Below are 18,338 nucleotides of genomic sequence, written 5' to 3'. Positions count from 1 at the left end.
TGTGAAACCTCTATCATGCAATTTGATCTAGGACCTGTCTCTTCTATGTACAGCATGTGTTCTTGTTGAGAACTAAAAGAATTGGGAAAAATAAGCTGTGTATGATACATCCGGACACATCAACATCATGACCAATCACACATATCCACATGTTTGTATTACAGAAGGGAAGTTTCCTATATAAAAAAATTACAGCACATTCTACTTTCCAGGGATCCAAATTACCCAGCTGTTTTACTTTCCACAAAAAGAGATAATACGTTAGAAGACAATCAGTATGAATTATTCATAAACCAGAATTTCTCTTTAAACTGCTGAGTGACACAAATTACAAAGCTCATTGTAAGCAAATGCGCTGCTTCATGCTCTGTATCATGCATTTGCGGAATTAGTTGGCGCAGTGTGCGTAGCTGGGAAGCGTGAGACAATTTGTCTTTCCTGGAAATAGAATTACACAAAGCATTACACAAAGCAGAAGATGTGTCAATGAGTTACATATGGTGTTAAATGCAGGTGCCATGCAGCAACATTTCTCTTATACGTCTTTACTTTGACGTTATATACTGTGGTTATGGCAAAGATCCCATTCCGTAGAGAGATGGGCAGGAAGTCGAGTGAGGGCAAGATGGCCCCCACTCGAGTCTATGCCCTTGGAGGACCAGGGCGACATCTGATGTCACTTCTGCCCAACAGCCTTTTTTTTTTTTGTAAGTAAATGTAGAATGCCCTTTTTTTTTTGCTTTTAAGTGTAAATGTGAGATCGAAGGTATTTTTGTTATTCTTTATTGCAAGATCCCAGATCTTGCAATAAAGAGGACCGGTCATGCTATTACAAGGGATGTTTACATTCCTTGTAATAGGAATACAAGTGATCAAAAAATAGTTTTTTTTAAAAGGGGTAGTGTAAAAAAAAATATATTTTTTTTTTTAAAAGCGCCCTGTCGCCACAAGCTCGCACACAGAAGCAAACGCATAGGCAAGTCGCACCCACATATGCAAACGGTGTTCAAACCACAAATGTGAGGTATCTCTGCAATCGCGAATGAGAGCAATAATTCCAGCAGTAGACCTCTTCTGTAACTCTAAACAGGTAACCTATTAAAATTTTTAAAGCATCTTCTATGGAGATTTTTAAGTATTGTAGTTTGTTACCATTCCAGGCGCAATTGTGAAGCATGGCATGTTACGTATCCATCTACTCGGCGTAACATCATCTTTCACATTATACAAAAAAAAATGGGCGAACTTAAAAAAAAAATATTTAACTCATGAAAGTGTATTTTTTCCCAAACAAAATTGCATTTGAAACACCACTGTGCAAATATAGTGTGACAAAAAAACATTGCAACGACTACCATTTTATTCTCTAGGATCTCTGCTAAAAAATATATATATACAGTATCTCACAAAAGTGAGAACACCCCTCAATTTTTTTGTAAATATTTTATTAAATTTTTTTTGTGACAATGTAAAGAAGTGAGTGTACAGCTTGTGTAACAATGCAAATTTGCTGTCCCCTCAAAATAACTCAACACACAGCCATTAATGTCAAAACTGCTGGCAACAAAATTGAGTACACCCCTCAGTGAAAACATCCTAATCGGGCCCAAAGTATCAATATTTTGTGTGGCCACTATTATTTTCCAGCACTGCCATAACACTCTTGGGCATGGAGTCCACCAGAGCTTCACAGGTTGGGACTGGAGTCCTCTTCCCCTCCTCCATGACGACATTACGGAGCTGTTGGATGTTAGAGACCTTGCACTCCTCCACCTTCCATTTGAGGATGCCCCACAGATGCTCAATAGGGTTTAGGTCTGGAGACATCCTTGACCAGTCCATCACCTTTACCCTCAGCTTCTTTAGCAAGGCAGTGGTCGTCTTGGAGGTGTGCTTGGGGTCGTTATGTTGGAATACTACCCTGCGGCCCAGTCTCCGAAGAGAGGGGATCATGCTCTGCTTCAATATGTCCAAGTACATGTTGGCATTCACAGTTTCCTCAAAGAACTAGTGCTGGCAGCACTCTTGCAGCTCCAGACCATGACACTCCCACTATACTTGACTGAAAGCAAGACACACTTGTCTTTGTACTCCTCATCTGGTTGCTGACACACATGCTTGACAACTTCTGAACCAAATAAGTTTATCTTGGTCTCATCAGACCACAGGACATGATTCCACAAAACCATGTCCTTAGTCTGCTTGTCTTCAAAAAACAGTTTGCGGGCTTTCTTGTGCATCATCATAGAAGAGGCTTACTTCTGGGATGACAGCCATGCAGACCAAATTTGATGCAGTGTGTGGCGTATGGTCTGAGCACTGTCAGGCTGACTCTCCACCCCTTCAACCTCTGCAGAAATGCTAGCAGTACTCATACATATATTTCCCCAACCTCTGTATATGACGCTAAGCACATGCACTCAACTTCTTTTTTCGACCATGGCGAGGCCTATTCTGAGTGGAACCTGTCCTGTTAAACCACTTTATGGTCTTGGCCACCGTGCTGCAGCTCAGTTTTAGGGACTTGGCAATCTTCTTATAGCCTAGACCATCTTTATGTAGCACAACAATTCTTTTTTTTTTTTAGATACTCAGAGTTCTTTGCCATGTTGAACTTCCAGTGACCAGTATGAGAGAGTGAGAGCGTTAACACCAAATTTAACACACCTACTTCCCATTCACACCTGAGACCTTGTAACACTAATGAGTCACATGACACCAGGGAGGGAAAATGGCTAATTGGGCCCAATTTGGGCATTTTCACTTAGGGGGTGTAAACATTAATGGCTGTGTGTTGAGTTATTTTGAGGGGACAGCAAAGGTACACTGTTATACAAGCTGTACACTCACTACTTTACATTGTAGCAAAGTGTCATTTCTTCAGTGTTGTCACATGAAAAGATATAATAAAATATTTACAAAAATGTGAGGGGTGTACTCACTTTTGTGAGATACTGCATAATGTTTGAGGGTTACAAGTAAATTTCTAGCAAAAAAATGGACATAGCACTGTTCAATCAAACTGAAATGGAAAGAGTATGACACAACTGCAAACCTCCCAAGACATGACCATCCACCTAAACCATCCAGGCAAGGACAGCATTAATCAGAGAAGCAGCTAGGAGATGGTAACTCTGGAGGCGCTGCAGAGATCCACGGTTCAGGTGAGAGATGCCGTTATGCATTGGCTATTATTTTATGTTATGGCATTATAATTGGCATTTAGGGACACCTTGAACACACCATCCCCACTGTGAAACATGGTGGTGGCAGCATCATGTTGCGGGGGTGCTTTTCTTCAGTATGTACAGGGTTCAGAGTTGATGAGAAGATTGATGGAGCCAAATGCAGGGCGATTTTAGAAGAAAACCTGCAAAACTGCAAAAGACTTGAGACTGGGGGGTTGAGGTTCACTTTCCAGCAGGACAACGACCCTAAACCCATGGTAACTCTGGAGGAGCTGCAGAGATCCACAGCTTAGGTGGGAGAATCTGTCCACAGGACAACTATTAGTCATGCACTCCACAAATCTGGCCTTTATGGAAGAGTGGCAAGAAGAAAGCCATTGTTGAAGGAAAGCCATAAGAAGTCAGTTTGCAGTTTGCGAGAAGCCATAAAAGCAAAACACTATGTGTGGCTGAAAACGGACACTGCACATCACCCTGAACCAGAGCCAGCGGCTCTGATAGGCTTTCTGAGTACAGCCCTCGGGTCCCTGGGAGCTTATCCTCGGAACGCACTGTGTGTGCGTTCCTTGGATAAGACTGACAGGCGTCTCAGCCAATCAGGTTGGCCGGTTCTGGCTACCGGTAACCTGATTGGCTGAAGCGTCATCGAGGGCGGGAGAAGACATCGAGGCGAGGGTCAAGGACGTGGATGGCTGACTCCAGTAAAGGTAAGTGCCAGGCGGGGGGGGGGGGGGAGGAAAGGGGCACAGTGGCGACGAAGGGCACAGTGACATCAATGGGGACAATTGGCACAGCGGTGACAATTAAAGGGCACAATGACGACAATAGGCACAGTGGGGACAATGGGCACAGTGGGGACAATTGGCACAGCGGCATGAATGGGCACAGTGGCGACAATTAAAGGGCACAGTGACATCAATGGGCACAGTGGCAACAATTAAAGGGCACAGTGACATCAATGGGCACAGTGGCAACAATTAAAGGGCACAGTGGTGACAATTGGCACAGTGGCTGCGTTTGATGGCATGGCACAGTGGCGACAATTCATGGCACAGTGGCTGCGTTTGATGGCATGGCATAGTGACTGCATTTGATGGCATGGCACAGTGGTGCGAATTGATGGCACAGTGGCTGCGTTTGATGGCATGGAACAGTGGTGACAATTGATGGCACAGTGGCTGCAATTTTTTTTTCCGTTTGCGCCCCCCAAAAATTTTGAGCACCAGCCGCCACTGATCTACTTGTACATGGCCAGCCAGTTAGATTTGGGTCTCCTCATTTCCTCCTACTCCAAACAAGGGGCCAGATCCACAGCCAGCCGCCGTAACTTAAATATTCCCATTTAAGTTACACTGGCTGAAAATTTCTACCTAAGTGCCCGATCCACAAAGCACTTACCTAGAAATTTTCGTCTGTTTAACTTAAATCCGGCCGGCGTAAGGCGTTCCCAATTCAAATGGGGCGAGTCCCATTTAAATTAGGCGCGCTCCCGCGTCGGACGTACTGCACATGCTCGTGACGTCATTTTCCCGACGTGCATAGCGCAAAATTACGTTACGCCGAGCTTCGTGAATCGCGCCGGGTCAAAAAAGTTGCGTCAGGAAAAAAAACGAATTGCGGCAAAAAAAAAAAAGACAGCGTCGCTGGAAAGAAGGGTCTGCTTTTACAAGGTGTACTAACTTTACACTTTGTAAAAGCAGCCCTAATTTTACGATTGCAAACTAATACTTACGGAGAAAAAACGAAGCTGAAAAGCTTTGTGGATCTCCGCAAGTGCTAATTTGCATACCCGAAGCAGCATTTCGACTCGAAATGCCCCCAGCGGCGGATGCGGTACTGCATCCAAAGATTCGGCAGTGTAAGTCCCTTACACATGTCGGATCTTCTGTCTATCTCTTGGAAACTGATTCTGTGGATCAGTTCCAAAGATAGAAACAGGGATACGCAGGCGGAACAGCAGATCCGCCTGCGTATCTCTTTTGAGGATCTGGCCCATGGTTCTCATCTTGGTTAGCTAGTCGTCGCGGGCTTGCATCCTTCACATTAATAGTTTGGGAAATGATGAGAATAGCTCCTTATACTTAAAATATTTTATTGACAGAAGTTGATTATAATTTTTAGTCAACAGGGACAAAAGATTTAATGTGAAGAGAAAACTCCAGTAAGTATACAAGTAACTGTTCTCCTAAAGCGTATTTAAACCCCAAAACAAAAATATAATGTTTTTCAGTTTACAGGTCCTAGGTGTGGTGGCTTGAATTTGTTTATTTTTTTCCGCCCTTTATTTTCACCCAATTTTTAAATGAATCAAATTCTAATAAAGCATAATATTAGTAAATAACACACTTTCTGTCTCTGGGTGACTACACTCATCCCAATGTATTTATAGAGGAAGCTGTAATTGCATTTCTGGCAACGTCAACAGGTATTTTCTGTACTTGCTGAAAATATTCTTAGACTGAAAACAAGTGCAGCCACCACATCTAAAGACTAGTAATCTGCAATATAATACATGTTTATTTTTAGGTTTTGTTATGATTTATGTTAAATGAAATACCTACACTTTTGCCAAAATGTCTAGGAGTCTACTTATCGTTTGCTGGGTCTATATCTAAACAGCTAGTGACCTCTAAGCAAGGAAGAGAGAATTCAAGCTGCATTTAACAAACATGAAACACGGATTTCAGTATCTACAGCGAATAATGACCATGCTTTCAGCACAGGGACCTCATGATGTTGGCTTGTTGCAATGTATATTTAGTTAAGATACTTGGCATCTAATAATTCCCGTAGATCCTCAGACTTCTGAATATTCCAGACTCCTTGAAATGTCTTCATTTTCTTTCTAAAAAAAGATAACATGCAAAGGAAGGGTTAAAATATATCATGCCCATTGAAAATAGGATGACTTCTGATTTTTTTTATTAGGATAGAAGCTTAAAAACAAGACATTCAAGTAAATACAGATCAAACTCTCTGCTCTTATTCCCTGGATTTGTTATCTTTATAACCATGTTTATTTTCTGGTACACTCGTTTTTATTGAAATTTTTGAAGAAATGAGAAAACGAGAATAATAATCCCACGCAGGGGATGTGAACAAATACACATGACAAAACATAGCTTGATTATACACAGTAAAGACAAATGTAAAAATGGGAAAAGTCGAATAGCAACAACCGTCGGCCAAGACCAGGGGTCCACATGGAGCAACTGGGCGCAGAAAAATCCGCAAAAAATGGAAAAACAGAACTAAATTCGAGGACATACGAACAAAAACACAAATGCAAAAAATAATACAAAATACAAAAAATAATAAAATTAAAATAAATAAAAAAAAAGCACAAGGGAAAGACAAATAAGAAAGAGAGAGAAAGAAGGAGAGCTAAAGGAGGAAAAGGGGTAGTGAGCAGAAAGGTTGGATGAGAAAAAGACAAGGGAAGGGTAGGGTACCCCCAGGTCGGGAGAGAAGAGGGTCAATTGGCAAGGCCCAAATTTATCGGATGCAGAGCGGGAAGAGCGTAGGACCACCATGGGCCCCAAACCTTAAGAAACTTGGCATGGGAGTCATGAAGAATGCTGGACATCTTCTCATTAATCATAAGAGTCGTTAAGATGCTCTTCACCTCCGCAAATGAAACAGCCAGCCTCTTCCAAGCCCTTGCTATTGCACGCTTTGCAGCAATAAACAAATTAGTGGCCAACTTTTGTTTATAACCATGTTTATTTTCAGCAATTTATGTCTGTTTGGGCCCAAAAGCAACTGGCTAATGAACAATATAAACTTAAAGGGAAACACTCGTGACAAAAATAAGGGAACTGCCTCTGCTGATTATTATGCTGAGTTACAAGTCACAGACCTGGACTGGAAATCCTGATAGTTCAGCTAAACTCGTACAATTTTATTCCTGCATGCAAGTCCCGATTTGGGGGGCGATTTCAGGTTTCTGTACAGATGTCAATGAAAATCGTACCCCAAAATCGCCAAAAGTGGTGCCGCACTGATTCAGACTATGCCATTGCTGGCAATTGCCGTCGATTTGGCATGCGATTTGACATGTCAAATCGCATCAACGTGTACCAGGGCTTAAGCTTTTACCAGCTGCAGACAGCAATCTAGTAGCATCTATACAAGAGACAATGTGTTTCCTAGTGAAAAACTCTCGGCTGCATCTGGCTTTTTCTCATTACACTTTCTTTATTACATCCACCCAGGTAAAATATGGCATTACGAATGATTATTGAGGCAATATGAGATCAGAAGTATCTCACAAGTTGAATTTAATGAAACCTCTCCCATCTTTGTGGGACCAGCACATATATCCAGCTTCAGCAAGCAAGAAGGAACCAACGAAAGAAGCTCCTACTTGAATGATTGATGAAACAATTGACTGCAACAAACTAGGAATTTCATCCTTAACCACTTGCCCACCTGGTCACTTTCACCCCCTTCCTGCCTGGGCCAATTTTAGACACTGTTGGGACTGCACTGATAATCAGGACACTAATGATCAGTGCCCTAATAGTCAGCGCAGATGTCCCTGCTGAGGAATGCCAATTACCTGCTTTCCTCTTCTCATGCGCTGTTAGTGCGAGGAGAGGAATGGCAATAATGGCCATTTCCTGTTTACACTGATCTGCTGTGATTGGACACAGCTGATCACATGTTAAAGACCCTTCGTCACAGGCTCTTTACTGTCATCAGTGATGCCTGTATCCCAGGTAACACAGTGCACCACCGATTGCTGAGCTGTGCCCCCGCGGGCGTACATGCAAGAGTGCTTTCTGCTCATCTGTCATTTTACTATACAGCGGGCGGGAAACAGTTAAAGAAGTTAAGAGTTGGGATTGCAGGCAGAGTATGGGGGGACCTTCAGGTAGCAAATTCATCTGTGCTGTAAAAACAAGCAGTGCTGATGTCCCTGATGCCAACTGCATAAACTGTGTTTAGGGCTTGGACGACGCATAGGCAAGCTAGGTGGCCGTCTTGGGCACAGCATGCTACAGCAGTGCAAGGGGTGCAGCCTCAATGTTGCAGTGGGGCTGACAGATCCTGTGCATTACCTAAAGCCTAGTTCACATGGGCCGAAAGTTGGGCGACATTGGCTGGTTCAATTAAAAACATCCGACATTCGGCCCGTGTGTATGGCAGCCAGTCCAACAGAAGCCGTTTGGCTGGCTTCTGATGGACAAGCATGATAAAAAACCAGCACGGATCACACCATTTGTTGGAGTACAGTCAAAATAATCTGGGCTAAAGAGATCTGGGTTTACAATGGAATGACACTTGATCCCATGGTTTAAGTGAAGCTACAGAGGAAGTGGGCCCCCTGCAGTTTGCACTGCTGTGCTACAGGCTTCAAAGAGTTTTGTGATAATCAACTGCAATACCTCCCCCCCCCTAGAGGAGAGGATGTTTTGGAAGTGCAGCTGATTGGATAGGCACATATGGGTGGGGTTTTGAATGAGTATTGAGTGAGTGGGGCTGGATGGCAGAGCTCTCTATTCTCTTGGATGTGAGGTGAGTGAAGATCTTGGCTGACCAAAGGCTTCATGGAAACCTGGTGGCCATCTTGGGTATAAGACATGTGGCCAGGCCAAGGCCTTATAGCTCTTTCTCCCTCCTCTTGATACCGGCAATGGGAGCTTTAAGCTCTCTGCTAACCAGCTGGTCTTACAGATGTGATAAGTATATATGAATTTCTCTTGTATATGTGTGTATATTATGATGTTTTAATGTGTGATATCGGACTATCCCTATTTCCTTGGGAATAAACACAGATGTTCATTTACCAGCAGCAGTGTGTATGTGTGTGTCTTAATAGGCGTAGATCAATGAATTCATTTATGCAGTAGATAGAGGGAACCTGTGAATATCTCTTGAGATTATTAGTTTAGACTATATTAAATAGCCTTGTAAAATACAGCAGATTCTACACCATTACATTGCATATAGACACATGGAGGCAGCACCCTGCTACAGCCATGATCCTGGCATCACTGCTTGTTCCCAAGGACGTTACTGGTACGTCCTAAGGATGGGAAGTGGTTAAAATTACGTTTTTAAATAAAATCTTTTCTTGTTATAAATGTTTTTTAAAGATGTTGATGGTATAAGATCAACTGCAATGTTGTTATGGTATGATTAAAGGCTAACTCTACATTTTGCAACATTTTACATGTTACACCAATACTTGGGGTGTAAGATGTTCCTAAGCAAAATCCACCCCCAGAAAACTCCCCCGTGACAGCATGCAGGGGTTAATTTTTTTTAGCCAGTGACTTTTTTGTACAAGTGATCCAAGCAGCTCTACAGCCACCCAATTACTTCTGCAGGTGGTAAAAGCCCCCCCCCCCCACCTTTCCCAGGCTCTCTTATCCCACTGGGGAGTTTAGGACCGATGCAACCATTTGATCTACAGCAAAGCTTCAAAAAATATATAATGTTTGGGGTTTCCAAGTAATTTTCTAGCAACAAAAAAATAAAACATAAATAAAAAGGATTTTAACATGTATGAGAGAAATGTCAAAATTGTTATTACTGTTATTTACTTCTATATACCCGATAAGGCTCAAAAAGATCCCTTTCATGTTTGCTAGATATTTTTTTCTCCTCATTAGGTTTCTTTTATAGTGGTTTTAAAAGAATTGTAAATAATTGCTCTGGACCAACAACATAAAAGAGAAAAAAAAAAACTGCAAAATTAAAACTTTGATTTCAAAATGAATTACAAACTGGAACAGAGCTGAATTTTAAATTTGCTCTAGTCTATAAGTGGTAAGCAAGTGCTTTTACTCTAGTGGTATATTACTAAAGTATGTCCGCTCATGAACTGATACATAGAGGGATCAAAAGCAGCTGGGAGAATATTAGTACAAACTCGATAGATGCCTAAGTACTACAATAAGTGAGGCTGCAACCAAAGGACTTCATTTAGTGAGGAATTCATTTTAGTGTCCTCAGATTCCATTTAGATTGCTAGGTGTCATGGACATTAAGAGCAAGTCCATCAAAGCAACTCATCAGTTGTAAAATGTAACATCGACCTATATAAGAACAAAACAATTATATAATACCCTCTTGGAACATTTTCTCATTTCAGTATATAGATCAGCAAAATAAAATGTAGCAATATAAAAACTGGGACAAGAAAATTCTTACTATTAATAAAATAAGCACACACATAGTCATGTAAAAAGTAAGTAAACATATGGATATTGTATACCTTTATCAATATATCTGAGCAGGCAAACATTAGATCACAAAATACAGATAAATGTGGCATACTTCTAAAAAAAAAACCCCACAAAGAACATGTGTTCTTTTCAACCTTAATACCGGCCTCAGAAGCCGGTATTGACCCCTTTGCTTTATGTGGATGTTTAGTATAACTGATAACCAGTCTCAGACATTGTTTCTATAATTTTTTTGGCTCAATGCTCGTCTTTTATTTGTATGATAGGATTAAAATCACATTTAAAACCCACAACATTTAAATCAAATTCAAAGCAGGGCATTGAATGGTCTATTTCTTATTTATCAGCAATTCATTGATCATGATGGTGTGCTTTTTATAATTTTGTTGAAAGATCCATTTCCAGTTCAAATTAAACTTTCAGACAGATGGCCTTACCTTCTCCTTAATCATTTGCTGACCGCCCTATAGCAGTTCTACTGTGCAAAACAGGGACTCAAATCCATCTCTTTCCCTAGTAAAAGCAGCACACATAGTAAACACAAACACTAGCTAGACACAGGTAACTTTTTGATCGCCCCTGATGTTTAACCCCTTTCCAGCCAGTGTCATTAGTACAGTGGCAGTGCATATTTTTAGCACTGATCACTGATTTAGGGTCAGTGGTTCCTGAAAAGCGTCAGTGTCCGATTGTCTGCCACAATATTGCAGCCCGCTACAAGTCCCCGATCACCACCATTACGAGTACAAAATAAAAAATTCCAGTATATATCCCATAGTTTTTAAACACTATAACGTTTGTGTTAACCAGTGGTCCGTAAAAATGACACTGGCAGGGAAGGGGTTAACACTAGTGGGTGATCAAGGGGTTAACTGCGTTCCCTAGGTGTGTTCTAACTGTAGAGGAGAAGCGCTGCCAGGGACAACCTGATGAATGGGAACAGTAGATCTCGGTCATGTCCCCTGTCAGAATGGGGATTCACCTTGTTTACAAAGGCAGATCCCTGTTCTGCCTCTGTACTAGGCGATCACGGGTCGCCAGCCGACATCGAGTCCTCTTGACCCACGGGCATGCTCCCACAGGAGCGAGCGCCACCCGCAACTGCACTAGCTGATGTTCAGCTATGGCGATTCATGCAGGACAGCCAACCTGCCGCCGTATAACGACGCTGGCTGGTCGGCAAACAGTTAAATAATATTCATTAAAAAAAGGCAGCATATTAAATGCTGGCGGATTATAGTTAACAGGAAACATTTGCAAATCTCTTTCCTGTGTGAATCTTAGGCCTCGTACAGACGAGAGGATATCCGCTGGAAACGGTCCGCCGGACCGTTTCCAGCGGATAAATCCTCTGGCAGATTTGGATCTGATGGTTGTACACACATCAGATTGAAATCCCCACGGAATACATCCGCGGTGACGTGGCCGCGCCGTCGCCGCGACGATGACGCGGCGACGTTACGCGACCCTGGAAGGTAAATACTTCCACGCATGCGTCGAATCATTACGACGCATGCGAGGGATGGGAGCGGACGGACTGATCCGGTGAGTCTGTACAGACGACCGGATCAGTCCGCTGGACTGGATTCCAGCGGATAGATTTCTTAGCATGCTAAGAAATTTTTATCTGCTGGGAATCCGTCGGCTGGATTTTTATCCGCTGGGAAATGTCCGCTAGGCCGTACACACGACCGGATCTATCTGCTGGAACTGATCCGCGGATCAATGCCAGCGGATAGATCCGGTCGTGTGTACGGGGCCTTACACTTCCTGATTGTAATTGAAAAAGCTGGCCAGTTTTTTACTGCCTCCCCTTATTGGCCAGTGAGGCCATCACAGGCATGAGCCAGTTTGCATGTGTGGGGGCAGGGTTCAGTAGCAAGGTCTGACACAACCGGAAAATGTGATGCTTTGCTGTCAGGGGAGCCCCACACTCAGCTTGTACCTTAGACTGTACCTTCAACACTTTTGGCTTTTTTTCCCCATTATAAGGTCTTTAAGATTCCAAATGGGTATATGGATTTGCACCTCTCTAGTAAGGAATAGATATATCAATGATAAAGCAGGCCTCGTTAAAAGATAAGGGGCCCAACTCATCAATAGTACTCAGGGTATACTAAAGTAGCCTCTCAAGCTGCACTGTGAAAAGCTTGAGAGCTACTTTAGCAATTGCAATAAGATGAATCATGGACAAAGAAGTATAATTGGGGCAGAGTCCTGTTGTTGTTGTAAGCTTGCTCTTACACACACACTTTAGTTTTAGTACTTCATTCATAAAGACTATTTTTTCCCAAAACAGATATTTTAAGTTATAGGTTAAATCTGGTATACTGAGACACCCGCTGAGCACTTTTACGTCTTGCAGAAGGAAGCAAAAATTCCCTCTTGGGGCTGCTTGCTTTCTTCTCGTCCACAAAGATCTGAGTATTCCTGCTCATGTTGTTTTACTCCTCATTTTCTTCACAGTATAAAATAAATGCAACATCCCATATGGGGAGGCGATTGGCCATTGTGACTGCAGCAGGTGTGCAACTGCTCCATTTTCCTCCAGTTCTTGAAAATCAGCCACACAGTATATATATATATATATATATATATATATATATATATATATATATATAAAAAGATATAAAAAATATATTTGCTTGCACATAAGTCAATTTACTGATAAAGAATAGATATTGAATTGTCTGGTATGACTACAAGATGTACTCACCTTTTCATTTCCACTAAACCCTCCAGCTCTTTTGATTTACAAGCTGCTTTCTTTAAAACTTCCTCTGGGACGTCTGCCAGTTTAGCTACATTCAATCCATAACTCCTAGCAGCAATTCCTCTGGTTATCTGATACAAAAATGTAATATACTCAGGGTTATCCGCAACTTCAGTCTCTGGAGAAAGAATTAATAAAGCATACAATGGCGGATCAGACGTTTATAAGAAGACACTTTCAAACTCAACACTGCATTTTTCTAAATGCCTTTATGTCTCCAATAATCAGTTCTATGCATTACCAATATATTATATAAGATATGAATTTGTACACATATGAACAGCAACAGATTTGCATGCTTGTCATAGAGGCATTAGAAATAAAAATGGAACTCGAGTAAACACATTTTTTTTCTTCTAATTTTGGATATAGCGAGGAATGGTTATTGAAGCTGTGCCCATCGGAGACATTCACTCTTACTTTCTGTCATTATGACCAATAAACCTAACGTTTTACTGCTGTCACAAGAACAGGAGGTGAATCTTGCAATAGGGACCATTTATGCCACAACTGTCGCTTCATGATGCTTCCCTCCTGAGAGACACATCATAAAGTGACAGTTGTTATAGGAAGACACACCATGAAATGCAACTATCCACCAATAGGGACAGTGACATCAATAAAAGCCTGACAGTATTTCTAACCATTTCCTACGCTATCAAAAAAAAAAAAAGCTTTTGCATGAAGTTCCCCTTAATCCTCTTTAGAACAGGAGCAAATGTGAGACATGTCCATTGTCAGCAGAACCTATTTCTCTTTTTAATAAAAGGGAATGATTATTTATCAACAGTAAGATGTTTATAAAAGTTATAAAAATCATCACTGAGCAATGCTGTCAACACCTACATGGACCATTCGCATCAAACAATGCTGTCATCTGTGGTAGTTATCAGGCCAGGTATGACAAATACCAGAAAATAATGGCAGCCTTTTATTCTAAATATTAAATAAATGTGAATTTAATGACAGGAGGCAATATGACAATATAGGATTGCAGAGGGTAGGACAGGGGGCAGTATGTGTAGAAGCTTAACCACTAGCCGCTGCGCGAAATCACGTAATATAATGTAATTTCGCATTTCAGCCACTAGGGGCGCGCGTGCCTGGCGGGTTCGTTCACCGCCGGGCACCCGCGATCGCTCGTTACAGAGCGAGAACCGGGAGCTGTGTGTGTAAACACACAGCTCCCGGTCCTGTCAGGGGGAAAAATGACTGATCGTCTGTTCATATAATGTATGAACAGCGATCTGACATTTCCCCTAGTCAGTCCCACCCCCATTTCAGTTAGAACACACCTAGGGAACATAATGAACCCCTTCCCTGCCAGTGACATTTTTACAGTAATCAATGCATTTTTATAGCACTGATCGCTATAAAAATGCCAATGGTCCCAAAAATGTGTCAAAAGTGTCTGAAGTGTATGCCATAAGGTCTCAGTACCGATAAAAATCCCTGATCGCCGCCATTACTAGTAAAAAAAAAAAAATGCCATTAAGCTATCCCCTATATTGTAGACGCTATAACTTTAGCGCATACCAATCAATTAAAGCTTATTGCGATTTTTTTACGAAAAATATGTAGAAGAATACATATCGGCCTAAACTGAGGAAAAAAAATCGTTTTTTTAATATATATTTTTGGGGGATATGTATTACAGCAAAAGGTAATTTTTTTTATAGCGCAAAAAATAAAAACCGCAGAGGTGATCAAATACCACCAAAAGAAAGCTCTATTTGTGGGGAAAAAAAGGACGCCAATTTTGATTGGGAGCCACGTCGCACGACCGCGCAATTGTCAGTCAAAGCGACGCAGTGCCGAATCGCAAAAGGTGGCCCGGTCATTGACCAGCAAAATGGTCCGGGGCTGAAGTGGTTAAAGGAAATGCAAGAGGGTAGTATGCACAGGAAAGACATGCATAAAGTACAGCAGTGGGTAGTATGTGCAGGAGAGGAGCGTGAAGGGTATGACAGTGGGACATATGTGCAGGGGAGGAGTGTGGAGGGTATTATAGTGGGCCATATGTGCAGGGGAGGAGTGTGGAGGGTATTACAGTGGGCCATATGTGCAGGGGAGGGGTGTGGAGGGCATTACAGTGGGCCAAATGTGCAGGAGAGTGTGGGGGTATGACAGTGGGCCATATGTGCAGGAGAGTGTGGGGGTATGACAGTGGGCCATATGTGCAGGAGAGGAGTCCAGGACATGGCCAGTTAGAGTGCAAGCAGGTTATTCTGGGACAGTGGAGGTGGTGGGCAGTGTGTTAGTAGTACTGCATTCCACAAAACTCTGACATACTCCTCACCACTGAAGGTGGTGGAGAGGACCCAGGATGGGACATAATGAGTTAAATTGTGGACAATGGAAGCAGAAAAGTAGGCACCAAAATGTAAGCAGCTTATTACTAGAGACTGCATCATAGAGTCCAGGAATAGTGTTGATGGGGACATGGGAAATAGTATGGGGCTTTGTTGCCAGGGAACATTTATACAGGAAATGACACAGTGGACCAATTAAAGGGGTGGTTCCCCCTAAAACAAATTTCTAACAATACATTCGGAAGACTGCTTACACTGCGGGTAGGCTGGCTTTTTTTTTCCGTACATACCTCGATCATATCGCATATCGCCGTTTCATCCCTCGGCTTCCGGGTATGAGTCTTGCTGGAGCTAGTTGATTGACGTTCCCCCGACCGGCGCATACTGCGCGTCACGACTTTCCGACAGAAGCCGAACGTCATTGCGCAGGCGCCGTATAGAGTCGGCTCTATACAGCGCCTGCGCAGCGACGTTCGGCTTCTTTCGGAAAGTCGTGACGTCAAGTATGCGTCGGTCGGAGGAACGTCAATCAACAAGGAACGCCCACCGCCACAAGACTCATACCCGGAAGTCGAGGGATGAAACGGCGATATCGAGGTATGTACGAAAAAAAAAAAAAAGCCAGCCTACCCGCAGTGTAAGCAGTCTTCCAAATGTATTGTTAGACATTTGTTTTAAGGGGGAACCACCGCTTTAAGTGCTGTTATTAGCATTGGTAAGATATTTCAGTATTTTATTTTAAATACCACCCCCTCCCACTCCCTGGTGTTGATAGTACGTGTTACCCCACTACACAGTGTTGGTGATTTGGTTTCTCCATCACCCCTTCCCCCCTCTTTTCCCTCCCCCCACCCCTCTTCCCTCTGCTTCCTAGTCCTCTTTGTCACGGCACCTTCTCCTCCCTCTCCCCCCTCCTCCTTCCCCCCTCCTCCTTCCCCTCTCCCCCCCTCCTCCTTCCCCTCTCCCCCCTCCTCCTTCCCCTCTCCCCCCCTTTCTCCCTCCCCTTTTTTCTTTTTCCCCCTCCCCCCTCTTTCCCCTTCATTCCCCTCTTCCCCCCTCTCCCTTTCTTCCCTCTTCCCCCCCCCCCCTGTGTTGTCCTTCATTCACGCGGTGTCCCGTTCATTATATAAGAATTACTGTTCCCTTTATCTTAAAAAATACCATTATTATTATTCTATCAGAGAACGAATCTTTCTCTCCCCCTCGTTCGCTGCGGGGGGTTTTACTCTGTGAGCTCCATGGTGGTCCTTGACCCTCTGGTGGTAAGCAGACCTATATTAATTTGCATACTTGATCTCTCGCAGTTCATTAATGTTGTCCTGTTATTATTTATAAAGTGAAGAGTGCAAATGAAAGGCCTATTATTGCACTGCCGGCGCTTAGTGTTGCAACAACACCTTTAAAGTGACTGTGTGTCAAGTGGCATATAATTTTACCAAATAAAGTGTGAGAGAACACCTCTAAAAAGTGAAAGAGGTGTCGTCTAATAAGCAGCTGTTAAAATAAACAGGGAAACCCCATTTAAAGTAATGGTAGTGAGTATCTTAAAAGTGTGAACAAACAGTTCAAAAGATAAACAGCGCTGGTGAGATGAAATATCAGCTCAAAACTAAAAGAATAAATAACCCTGTGGATCCAGTTGGTGTAAAGGTAGTGGACTCCTAAGTGTCAGTGCACCAAAACAATTCAAGAGAAAAATACCTCTGTAGCCAAACTCACCCACCAAGGGTGTGAGATTGCCACAGTAGAGCGATGTTGAAGCTCTATAAGTACACCATCTGGTCCTCCAGGTATCAGTACGTCAAACACAGTTCTCAGCAAGGTATCATGAAAGACAAATAAAGAAACAAAAATAGTGCAATATTGCTTAAATGAACCTATCTTGAGAGGGTTAACAACCTTAAGTGAGTGCCCGTACAATAAATCACTGAAAAATAAGCATAGAATACGATCACCGCTGTCACCGCGGGCCAACTGATGAGAGTAAAACGAAATTGCAGTAACGTTCTAGACTTTAAATCACAGGCCAATCTCTTGAAAGAAAAATTTGTAGAAAAAGGCTACGACAACATTAAGCTTGTTCGGACTATAGACGAACTGGCAATAATACCACGTTCCGACTGCCTATCGACAACTCGAGTACCTGCTAAAAGAAATATTCATGAATGGAGCTTTATATCAGGATTTCACAGTCAGTACAAAGAGGTTGAGATGATCTTTAAAAACCATTGGCACATCCTATTTCTAGACAAAGTTTTAAATACTGTACTTCCAAAGAAACCAGGATTCATATACAGGAAAGCGTCCAATTTTGGTGATAAGATTGTCAAAAAAGTCCTTGATCCTCCAAGAAAACCACCATCAATATGGGATAAAGAGGCCTTCTTCCCATGTAAAAAATGTCTCCCATGCAAGGAAGCAGACAGATCAAGAGGTACTGTAGAGTCCTTCACTGCCACGTCTAACGGTATCGAATTTAAAGTGAAATCATTTATCACATGCAACACAACACACGTCGTGTATATGCTTGAATGCCCGTGCAAGTTGTTGTATATCGGCCGCACAAAAAGAAAATTGAGAATCAGAATTGCTGAACATGTTGCAAATATTAAATCAGGGTACAAGGACCATAATGTTTCCCTGCATTTTAAACTTTATCATAACAAGAACCCTGCAGGTCTGAAATTTTGGGGTGTCGAACATGTTGAACCCTCCTGGAGAGGCTGTAACCATATAAGGGAACTTTCAAAACGTGAAACTGAATGGATTTTTATGGCAGGCACTCTTGTGCCGAAAGGATTGAACGTGGACCTGGATATTAACTGCTTTATCAGTGACCTCTGATTTTATTACAGTTTCAGTCTTACCA

The 18,338-nt window shown here is 42.4% G+C and overlaps 1 protein-coding gene across 3 annotated transcripts in view; it reads right to left on the bottom strand.

The window, feature by feature from the left end:
* Window positions 1–5,263: 5,263 nt before the first annotated feature.
* MSH3 (mutS homolog 3) overlaps window positions 5,264–18,338 on the bottom strand; it is a 277,857-nt gene continuing 264,782 nt past the window's right edge. For 2 of the 3 annotated variants that reach the window (XM_040341613.1, XM_040341611.1), the window contains 2 exons: window positions 13,101–13,275; window positions 5,264–6,033 (listed from right to left, as the gene is read on the bottom strand). In XM_040341613.1, coding sequence (XP_040197547.1) covers window positions 5,946–6,033; window positions 13,101–13,275 — 263 coding nt within the window. In that variant the 3' untranslated portion in view covers window positions 5,264–5,945. Of the gene's footprint in view, window positions 6,034–13,100; window positions 13,276–18,338 lie in introns of those variants that run through there. The other variant, XM_040341617.1, reaches the window with a different exon arrangement.

Source organism: Rana temporaria, chromosome 1 (genome assembly GCF_905171775.1).
Source record: "Rana temporaria chromosome 1, aRanTem1.1, whole genome shotgun sequence".
Taxonomy (NCBI): Eukaryota; Metazoa; Chordata; class Amphibia; order Anura; family Ranidae; genus Rana; species Rana temporaria.
Note: the sequence above shows the minus strand (reverse complement) of the source record. Positions and strands in the feature narration are given on the sequence as shown.